At 39.3% G+C, this 12,359-nt stretch overlaps 1 protein-coding gene across 2 annotated transcripts in view; it reads right to left on the reverse strand.

Annotated features, from left to right (window-relative positions):
- The window catches only part of LOC124146494 (pleckstrin homology domain-containing family H member 1-like), a 193,448-nt gene that overhangs the window by 151,502 nt on the left and 29,587 nt on the right, over nt 1-12,359 (reverse strand). For both annotated transcript variants that reach the window (XM_048403928.1, XM_048403929.1), the window contains exon 2: nt 9,991-10,290. In XM_048403928.1, the coding sequence (XP_048259885.1) occupies nt 9,991-10,254 (264 nt within the window). In that variant the 5' untranslated portion in view covers nt 10,255-10,290. The remainder of the gene's footprint in view (nt 1-9,990; nt 10,291-12,359) is intronic.

A 12,359-nucleotide genomic window follows, 5' to 3' on the forward strand; every position in this document is an offset into this window, starting at 1 on the left:
GAAGATCCGGGGTAGAAAAGGTCTTCAGCAATCAATGCTTGCCGTAAAAGGTGACTATGCTTGTCGTAAGAGGCGAAGAACGGGATCGGGTGGTCAGGCTCATTGGCTTGGTTGATGCATGTCATCGTATCCCAATAGTGTGGATCGATGCTCGTGATATCAATCACTAGATTGTCTGGTCCAGACACGATTATTTACAGACCGCCAACATATAGCTTGATTATTTTTGAGAGCGGCGTTAAACAACAAATAAACAAACAAATCCAATTGTATTGAGTAGTATACATACATCATGAGACCAACCATATCACAAAACAATACAAGGACTCGTAACATGGCAGGGGCAGATTAGTGCTTCTTTGTACAAAATTGTTTGTTTGTTGTTTAATGCCAGAGTTAGCACCATGTAAGCCATATCACGGCTGCTATAAATAATGAAATCTGGACAAGACAGCCAGTGATTGAAATTATGAGCAACAACAACATCATCATCATATCCCAACTGCATGGATCGATGCTCATGATGTCAATCACTGGATTGTCTGGTCCAGACTTAATTATTTACAGACCACCATCATATAACTATAAAGCATATTAGTCCAGACTAGTGTACACACACAGACATAGACACAGACACTCACACGATTCCCATTCTTGGTGCTACGTTGCAAGACTCTTGAACAATATTATGGAACAAGGTGCAAGATGGGTGTGGGAGTTTGTATGTATATCAACAGCATACAGCGGAGATGACACAAGACGGACATGGAAGCGCAGGGATGGCACATCACGGATGTGGAAGCGGGTGGTGCAGGAAGCTCCTCCAAACAGACGGAGATCACTCACCGATTGTGAGGTGCACATTTCACGCTTTTATCATCACCACAATTACCCAATGCATCTTCCTCCACCACCGTGGTTTATGGCATCTGTACAGCTGTAGAACTAGGGTCTCTTGCTTCATCTCTCACTGGTTCTACATGTGAAGCAAGAATCGTCCCAATGTGCAATCTGGTAATACTGATTACTCTAAACTGTTAAAATGTGCAAGTGTCATGTTCTGATTATCTTCATAATCTAATTCATAGTTTGAACAGAACTGGCATCTTTTCAATTTTGAATCTGACATTTTTTTGAAGTATTGGTTAAAGAAATGCCAGGAATCATTTACACTGCATGATATATGGTTGGGAAACTGTCAAAATCAAGAATATCAAGGCCACGTGAGGTGAAATGGGGTTTAACATCACATTCAAGTGACTTCTATAGTGACGCGTGTGTGTGTGTGTGTGTGTGTGTGTGTGTGTGTGTGTGTGTGTGTGTGTGTGTGTGTGTGTGTGTGTGTGTGTGTGTGTGTGTGTGTGTGTGTGTGTGTGTGTTAACATGATTAACGCCGGTTTTATAGTGCCAGCTGACTGAGATAAAATTGCCACAGTTTAACATGGAAACCTCACTCAGACACAGAATACTGACTCCGAGCCAACCAATCTTTGTTTTATCCCCTCAATGCTGAGCGCTAGGCAGGGCAACAATAAGTACCATCTTTTAATGTCTCTTGGTATGGTGCAATCGGGATCAAACCACTGACGTCTGCTTTCCGGGCAGACTCTCTATCCACTAGACCACAAAAGAGGACATCCATGCAGTGCAACATTACATGGCATCCCTCCAAGATCTTTATGTGCCATGTTGAAAATCCTAATGTAATAAAACCATGCCATGCAAACCTAGTTTTGTTCGTTGAACCTAATTTGTTTTAATCAGTTTCACTGCTTCCCTGCACCAGGTGAGTGTCACACCAGCTATTTCCATTCGCCATTAATCAAATTAATCAAAAGATCACCAGAGCAGTCAAAGGAATGATGAGTGGTAAATTGTGATGTACAGTTAATTAGCCTGTCGAGATCTACTGATGAAAGGTCAGAATAATTCATATTATCAATATTAACTGAATCTTGTAGGCGGTCAGTGTAGAGATAATGACCATTGGGCAGGTGATGATGACCAAAGAGTGTCGGTCAGGGGGGAAAGGACAGCTGTCAGCTGAGTGTACACAAAGGCCTAAAGCACCATCTTGCCATGGGGACTAACCTTCGGTAGAATGGCAGGACTTTAACGTTTGATTTCACCTTCTCACACCAGGTAAATACAGACAGTATCATCCCTGACACCAGACCAATACTGACAGTATCCACCCTGACACTAGACCAATACTGTCAGTATCCACCTTGACACCAGAACAATACTGACAGTATCCTATTTCACACCAGACCAATACTGTCAGTATCCACCTTGACACCAGACCAATACTGACAGTATCCTTTTTCACACCAGACCAATACTGACAGTATCCACCTTGACACCAGACCAATACTGTCAGTATCCATCTTGACACCAGACCAATATTGTCAGTATCCACCTTGACACCAGACCAATACTGACAGTATCCTATTTCACACCAGACCAATACTGTCAGTATCCACCTTGACACCAGACCAATACTGACAGTATCCACCTTGATGCCAGACCAATATTATCAGTATCCACCTTGACACCAGACCAATACTGACAGTATCCTATTTCACACCAGACCAATACTGTCAGTATCCACCTTGACACCAGACCAATACTATCAGTATCCACCCTGACACCAGACCAATACTGTCAGTATCCACCCTGACACCAGACCAATACTATCAGTATCCACCTTGACACCAGACCAATACTGACAATATCCTATTTCACACCAGACCAATACTGTCAGTATCCACCTTGACACCAGACCAATACTATCAGTATCCACCTTGACACCAGACCAATACTGACAGTATCCTATTTCACACCAGACCAATACAGTCAGTATCCACCTTGACACCAGACCAATACTGTCAGTATCCACCTTCACACCAGACCAATACTGTCAGTATCCACCTTGACACCAGACCAATACTGACTTTATCCACCCTGTCACCAGACCAATACTGTCAGTATCCACCCTGACACCAGACCAATGCTATCAGTATCCGCCCTGACACTAGACCAGTACTAACATTAATTCTGATATTGCCAGTTCTGGTCGTTCCTGATGAGCACACTGATTTCCCCTGTACTTCCATTACTTATAACAATACAGACATTTAACGTCCCAATTCAGAGTGTTTGTGAACCACGCGAATGCCACCAAGCAGTGACTACAAACCACATGGACTGCCCTCTGTCACAAGATGGATCACCCCGCGAAGAAGTGACTGATCTGCCACACTACAGACAAACGAGGGCCACTGCAAACCTGCCATGGAAAAAAAATCCTCAAATACCAGTCTGTTTTAATATCTATTTTCGCAGATAAAAAAAAATGAAAGCATGTTCTGTCACCAGTCGGAGATCAATCCCTATACAATACACATTCTCCTTTCTTTTTGTTTGTTTTTCTACAAATAACAACACAACTGTTCCGAAATGTGAACAGCTGAGTGTCAAATATAATACAGCTTATCATGGGTGGCTGAGAACAGCTTCATCACACCAATCAAAAGTTCCACAGCTAAACCATGACACTGAGTGATAGGGACAATAACACGAGCTAAATATACCACATATCATCATGTACCATCACTATCTACGTCCGTCTATTGGACGACTTAGAAAGTAACGGAAAATATTGATCTCTTTCGTATATGGTTCAATCAGTTCACGTCATATTACTCTAGTTAATCTGTCATGGCATTACAGATTTACAACAGTAGTATGAAAGAATAGGGCGGTCCTTGACGTCTTTGGAGTAGCAAATAACAAGAGACTGTAAGCAATCAGTTTCTCACATCTCCACTTTGAACAACCAAATTTAAAAGCAGAAGAAAATGCCAATATATAAATGTTGACAATAAATATAATTCATATTACTCTTACAGGCTTGCTTACAATTTGTCATTTTTGCAAAATTTTGAAAAATCAGTCATGCAATTTCACAACTTGCAAATTTATAAAAGATGAAAAAACCCAACTGATTTGACGGTAATTAAAAACATCCTTAACTTTATAAGATTTTTTGAAGGTTTTACAAAATCATGTGGGGTAAAAAGTGCCCAATCATATATTGTCCCTTTCTATTCACAACAACATTATGTTTGTCAATTGGGGTTCATTATAGGCGATATTTCCCTTTATCTGACTTTGTTGTAGATGATATTTCGCAAATATGTCCTTTGTTAAGTGTTAACATTGTTTATAAAACATCCTCTCCCCCCGACCAAAGATGTCAACAAAACTTGGTGTCTCACCCATCCTCCATCAGTCCCAACTCAGCTATATTTAAGCTATAAGACGGCAGTCCGTAAATAATCGAGTCTGGACCAGACAATCCAGTGATTAATATCATGAGCATCGATCCACACAATTGAGTTTGAGCTTTCCTCCTACCTGTCAGATCAGACAGCCACTGTATATTCCCTACACATCAGCCTGCCAGCCTCACAGCCTTCATGAAGTCATAATGATTGCTGTGACGTCACTTCCTCGACACACTTACATGCTACAAATAACCCAACTCACATGTTGGGCTGGCCATATTTACTTGCTGGAGGGTCACAAATTGACTGTAACTCCCACACTTTAACATAGACTTACGACAATCGTAGCACTACGATCGCCTTGTGGGCCCTGGGCCCCGTTCCACAAAGCAATCATATCGCTAAGACGATCATAGCTCCCATACTATAACAGAATTATGACTGCGCTGCGATCATTTTGTGGAATGGTTAGTGCTAATATGAGCAGAGTCAAATGGTGCTTTTAAAGTTGTTTATTCAGGAATTAGTGTTTTAAAATAGGGACCGGTGAAAAGTTGCCAGGCCTCCGTAATACTAACTCCAATACTTTAACATAGACTTACGACAGCCACAGTGCTATGATCACTTTGTGGAAAAGAGCACAGGGTCTCGTTCCACAAAGCGATCTTAGCGCTAAGATGATCGTAACTCCCATACTTTAACATAAGCTTACGACAGTCGCAGCACTATGATCGCACTGAGGAATGGGACCTTGGACTGGTGCTTTAAACTGCTGCCAGTCTGTATGACCTGCAGTTAGAAAAGTCATGGGAAATAATGAGAGAGAAGGAAAGCTGGCCACAAGCCACACTCACTCACTCACTCACTCACTGCAAGCATGTGAGATCGCCCCAATCAGCCAATCACCACACAGAGGTGATACAGAAATCCCACACAAACTGAGTAACCAACTAACAAGTCCTTAATACTGCTTGCTATCTGCTAGAATACAGCGATAACCATAATCTATAATCTGACGCCAAGATGCCACATTGATGTGTCATCTCTGTCCTTTGCAAACCCATCATCAAGATAGCTTTTTCAAGCATCACAGACCAAAAAACTCTACCGAAGACATTTCATTACTTTGCCGATACAACTTGGTCAATCCACAAGAAACTCCCATCTCTATTCATGAAGAGTTCATTAATCATTTATCATCAACCTTGACCAAGTCACAGCAACTTTCACTTCTATGCACCAGCATCAAACACCTTATCCATAACAGCCAATCAAACACTTGAAATATACACAGTGTCACAGTTGTCTATTTCCTATTGCAGAGAGGGGCATCTGCTCCTGACATTGTTATGCACGGCATGAAGAAATCAATATCATCGTTATTCCATCTTGGCACCCAAGTATTCGCGAAACAAACATCCCACGCGAAAAATAAGATCAAAGACAGAATATACTTGTCGGGGACATATGAATGATAGGTGTTTATTAATCTGAAAGGATCGTTCGAGTTTCGGAACACTGCAATGTACCAATATCCCACTATTCCTCAAGGCGATATTGGACAGGCAAACTTCGTCAAACTCTAAAGTAGATTGTAAATGCTTTCTAAATCCTGGCTCAGGTTTTACGCTGCTAGGCTATGTACATCAGTGGAGGTGGTGGTTAGGGAGACATGATATTGTCATTACAAGCTGGGGTTGTCAATATCCATGATCGGCATGGCACAACTGACACACTGGGATATTTACAACTGGCTGTCACATCCTCATTGCTTAATTGTCAGCTGGGATTCAGAATCAAAAGAATGGATAGTTAGAGAGTGGCCGAGTGGGCGAGCGAGTGAGTAGGTGAGTGAGTATGGTTTTATGCAGCTTTTAGCAATATTTTAGCAATATTTCAGCAATATCATGGCAGGGGACACCAGAAATAGGCTTCACACATTATACCCATGAGGGGAATAGAACTCGGGGTTTCGGTGTGACAAGCGATGCTATAAATACTAGGCTACCCCACTGCCCTTCTGGGTGAGTGAGTGGGTGGGTGAGTGAGAGAGTGAGAGGTTGAGCCAGCAAGTGAGGTTTACAACAATTACCATCTCTAAACATCTTTTGGTATGACATAGCCGGGGATCGAACCCCAAAACATACACTCTCCAGGCGGACTGTCTACAACTAGACTACAGAGGCGGTCAGTAAACGCTTTGACCACGAGGCTACCTCACACAGGTATAAATATATCTATAAGGAAGAAACATGAAATGGCATGAACAACTGTTTTAAAATTCCTTTTAAACAAATCTTTCTCTTTATCTTCAAAGTCACATCCATCTTCAAAAAGGAACAACTTAATCATGTCGTAGCTGACAATCAGTGGAATTTCATTTTGCTTACCACTTCCATATCCTTAGGCCATGATAAATTAATTATTAGCTTTTCAACTATTGAAAACAAAATTGTTCAAGATATCTTGGCATGTTAACTTGGTGAGACTTATAAGTGCCCAGGGCGCTCACAAAATTAGAAATAGGAGGCTCTTATTAGAATATTATTTTGGTGAAAAAAAACAGAGTTGAAAGATACATTTCGTGGTTTATGCTGACAGCCTGAAATGTTAATGTGCGACAGATATATTTTTCTGGAATTGAATTGCCCATAATTACATGGGTGCGTATTGTACGCGAATTAATAAGTCTTGTGAACATTGATCAATTGGAAGGGGTGCTAATTGGGATTGTTCACTAGCCAATATATTAGCAAATACCGCCGTGGGCACTTATTAGAGCAGGGCGCTTATTACGTCGAATACGGTAATACATATTGCTGTTCTATCAAGTAAACACAAGCACCACATGCAGCAATAGTCTGTCTTCCAGACCCAAGGGAATAACTTGTATAATAATTAATCTTAAAAAAATATATAAAAAAATATTTAAAAAAATAAATAAATAAAAAAAATAAAAAATAAAAAAATAAATAAATAAAATAAATAAATAAATAAATAAATAAATAAATAAATAAATAAATAAATAAATAAATAAATAAATAAATAAATAAATAAAAGTTGAATCCAATTCTAGAATGATTTGGCATATTGGATTACCTCAGCTCTAGAAATTAAGAATTGTTCTGGGCTCCATTTGGACTTATATTGTATTTTGTAGATATATACTTTTAAACACGCTAACTTTATTTCTGGGACTAAATGTCAGTCTAATGAAGATATTTACTTTGTTTGTAGCTACTTGGGTATAATGAGATGAAGCTTGGCGTCTGGTAGTGAGATGGGTGGGGTGAAAAATCAAATAATTAATTGTTTATGGCCATAAATATATATATATATACATAGATATATTATATATATAATAAAAACATTATGTACACTTGTTCTTTCAAAAGCATCTACAGCAAATATACTACTAAAAAGAAGTAATGGTCCTTAACTTCTTTTGAGTAGTATATCCAAATACCGAACTGTTTGTTTGCCTTCCTTCGAGTCGCCCCCAAGAGACAAATCCACCTTTCAACAGCACTGGCAGCAGTCATACTGCTACATACAGGCTACCAATATGTATTTACAAATCACATGACTGACGTCCCAACAAGCTCATGACGACATGGGGAGTCTGTGGACTCGTTGTACAACCGCAGTAACAAATTAACAATGTCTGTGATAGATGGCTCCTAGCTGAGTTCTGCTCCGGTGTTCTATAGAATGCTATGTAATTCATTGTGCTGTACTCTGGGCAAAAGGTTATTGGTTCTCAACTTTTCATAAAACTAAAGACGTCATTGTATACTATTCAAAAGAAGTCAAAGAACACCTGATTCTCTCACATTACTATAGTTAATATGTCAGAACACCTGATTCTTTCATATTACTTTAGTTAATCTGTCAATGATTAACTATAGTAATATGAAAGAATTGGGTGTTCTTTTACTTCTTTTAAGTCATATCTTGATATTGATGTAAAGGTAAATTCTTAAAGTTGATCCTGTGATACAATTATTTTTTTTGTATTATCATCAATACTTAATAAAATACAATACTTCACTGCCACAGAAATGTGTATTTTATTAAGATTACCATGGTAACAATGTATTTTATCAAGATTACCATGGTAACAATGTATTTAATTAAGATTACATGGCAACAATGTATTTTATTAAGATTACCATGGTAACAATGGACTATGTCAATTCTAAACATATAATGGAGGACCCTAGTTCAAATTTAGCATTAAAATGATTAATTGCAGGTATACACAGGTACCTTTTAACTATAAACATGGTGTCCAGAGTAACAGGGTAACCCTGGTAATTAAAGGGACATTACCTTTTTATTTCAGATCAATTCTCTCAGAATTGTCCAGATTGATCGGGTCTTACTGTAAACCCTCCAACTGTGTACGTTCCTTGTCTCATGCCCTTAATCATTTGATATATTTATAAACATCCTTCATTCTTAACACTGGAGTGGAGCAAAATCCCCGTTTGACATTTTAGTTAAGTTTCAAGAGCAATAGATCCCAGTTAAACATGGAGAGACTTCCAACACACCAATTTAAATACGCAATTGCCAAGAACCACCATGCCTGGTACATGTGATGACAGTATGTCAGTTCTGCATTAGACCTCTGAGATTCAGGCAACAAAACATTTTCACACTACCTGCCCACACCGATTATAAAAGAGATAACCAAGAACCACCATGCCTGTTAAAGAGTTTACACCTTCCTTAATTGCACTGGATGCTTGAGTGAGAGAGGGACTAGGGCGTCTGCATGGAATATCTTCTGTGTGTACGCCTGACTGACCAACATTCCAGCACTGAGAGCCAAGGGACATGTAGACATCGTGTCAGACACAATTCCAATGTGGGTATTGAACCAGCTTGTTCCATGACAAGTTAACACTTTCACCACTTGACTACCCTGCACTGCATCAGGGAATGCATGCGTCGGTAAGCATGTGACATGTTTCTAACAACTGCATAACTTTGTGTTTAATTATGCTCGTAAAGCACCACAAACATGTTTATATGAGACCAAGTAGTATTTATGTTGACCATGTTGACAGCAGGTGGGGATTTTATACAATATTCATAGGCAACACTGATCAGCTGAGATGTTATTGAAGATCCCAATTTTCCTGAAAGTGTTGGAATTTTCTTAGAATCTCATATGAGTGAGTTAATATTTAATGTCACATCGGCAATATTTCAGCCATATTGTGACAGAATCTCATATGAATATATTGACATATGCAAGAAAACAAATACTTACCCTGTTTGTATTAAAACCATCTTGCAAAGACACATTCAGTACCTAATTTCACGTTTCCATTCTACTAAGTTATTTTAATCTTCTGCTTAATCATATCAAAGGAATTCTTATACACCAGTTTCAGTTCATAACATTAAGTTTCCAACCTGCTACATTAGAGATACATTAGATAAGAGATCAAATAATCACTACAATCAATGAATTATCAAAGTTTATATTAATATCATGTTGGAATTCCACTCGGAGGGTAGAATCAAACACAATCTAATATGCAACAAATAATAACGCCATCAGAATACATTGTGGAAACATGCCACGAGGAGTTATCTCCCCTTTGTCCCATTAATCCATAAACTTTTGAAAGTCATAAATTTTCAAACCGATGTTCTAAATCATTTTCAGTGACATTAACAAACTTACCTGGTGTCCAAGATTTTCTCGTATCCGAGTTGCTTGTTGCTGAAAACGGAGCAAGGACCCTTCTAAAAGTTGACATCGTGACTGCCAATTAGAGTTTTCACTGCTGGTAGATCCTGAGTGGGGACTCTCCGAGTCTGGACAAACTGACTCAGGACTAATAGACTCAAGGACAACAGAATCTGGACTGGCAACCTCAGACTTGGGCGAGCAGACGGACTCCGGCCGGACAGACTGTGTGCAGACGCCACTTTCTTCACTCTCCATCCCACAGTAAAGGGACCGGTGTAGCTACAGTCTCAGCTGCAAGTAGAAAACACACATCTTCTGCCACTACATTATAAATGATAGCAGATCAACAGTTGGCTAGCTTCCCTCCCTGCCAGCTAGCTACTAGCGTACAAGCAAGTACGCTTCATGAGACTGCTTCACTGTCCATCAATGGGTAAAAATCAATGACTCCTCGAATTGTAGGAGTTATGACAAGCCCAGTATCATCATCTATATCTGTGGCCAGGCGTAACTCCGAGTAGAGAGATTTGATTTGGGTGTGATGACTTAAGGCCCATAGTTAATCCCTGGGTAATACGGCAGTCAACAAAGTCTTACCATGTTTATCAAGACTATAGTAAAATATGTGAAAGAAACAAGTGTTGTTCATGAATAGTATTCAGGATGATATTCCATCATATGGTGCTAATATCAGTTCTGTGTTGGTATGTTGGTGACAAATTTCCAAACGAAGATCTGAACTAAAGGATATTAAATATGACAGAAATTGGAAAGGACAAACCATGATAAACTGACAATTTTAGAAAATCGAAAAAATATTTATACAAGAGACAATAAAAGGGACCAAATTCTTTCCATAATCGTCAGAAATCTCTATGAGTTTTTGTCTGATTCTGACTATCATAATCTTAAGCATGTGATCATGCATCACAATCAAACAGTCATTGGTTTTTCGCCTTGTGATGGGTTATATGTAATGGAGAGAAAGATGTGGTCCTTCCAAAGTATGTCAAAATGAATTACCATACAGTGTGAACAATGTTGAAGAAACTGAAACATCCTGAAAAAAATAACGTGTCCAGTTCCTGTCGGTTATGGACACAAGTAAGACCTAAATCCTATTGTGTCTGTGTCTTAATCATGTAGACTGCCTTCTATGTTTACAGGATAACATAGCTGTAACAGTACAGAAGTAATTGAATTATTTCATTTCAATTCTAAAGAACCAGTTTCTCAAGACCATGCCACTTCTTATCTCTCCCCACACAGGATACAACACAAAATTGACTAAAGTACACCCCTGACATAGACTGCCGACAATCCTGTTGATTTCCAGATAGCCTAACCTCAAAAGAATTTCTTTTCCAGCAGAGACAGAAACACAAGATTATTAAGTTGTAAGTGAGTAACGTTGGACAGTGAAAAGTACCTGCAGTGAACGTGAAAAGAACTGATAAGAAAGATGTCAATTACAGGTCATGCATCATCGTCAATTACACAAAAACTACATCACTAAAGAAAAAAACTCAAGCACCCATCAACACTGCACAAAACCACTTCTACAAGCACCACTCTGTTTCAACTAGCTAGTATGGGTCCAGTCAGGCCACACGCATAATTCACGGCCCGGAGGGGCTAATTACAAGCAATCCTAAACACGAAAGCCATTTGTGGATTATCCGAGACTAATTTGCATCACCTAGTATAAGAATGCGACCAAATACCGACACCGATCCAGATCGAACATGCTCCGGCTGACAAAACGCAGGCAGACTCCTTTGCCAATTTCATGGAGGTCGGTCAATGAATGTGTTCTTTTACCTTACAATAGATCAACTCTCGTATCCGTGGCTTTCGTCCCCTTATGCCTTCGTTATACATATATAGCTAGAAATCCATAAGCTTGTCAGATCACACATACAGAAGAAAATGCAAGCACAGCAAAACTGGGAAAGCCTACATAGATTTGACTGTTTGAATGCAAAGTCACAGATACGAAGATGAACAAACTCAACTCAGGAACATGCTATATATTTCATAGAAATAAATGCACTCTAGAACATTTTCCCAAATTCCAGATTACATGTGTATTGTAGGATCTGCTGTAAGTCTAATCCTGTATAATATAGGACTGGATGTGCTGTCTGTGGGTAATGCTCAATATATCATATGTACATAGCAATTTCCTGTAGTATTGAATTATGGACCAGATATTAGGCAGACAGGTGATCCGACAGCTGTGGGCAGGGATATGTATGATGGATGGATTTGGATGGGAAGTCAAACTTTGGAGAGCTTAAAGATAAGAAAGCTACTTGCTGTAAGAGTAAGATAAACAAGGCCTGTCCTTAGTCTATGTG

Source organism: Haliotis rufescens, unplaced genomic scaffold, assembly GCF_023055435.1.
Source record: "Haliotis rufescens isolate VD_foot unplaced genomic scaffold, xgHalRufe1.0.p SCAF_3, whole genome shotgun sequence".
NCBI lineage: Eukaryota > Metazoa > Mollusca > Gastropoda > Lepetellida > Haliotidae > Haliotis > Haliotis rufescens.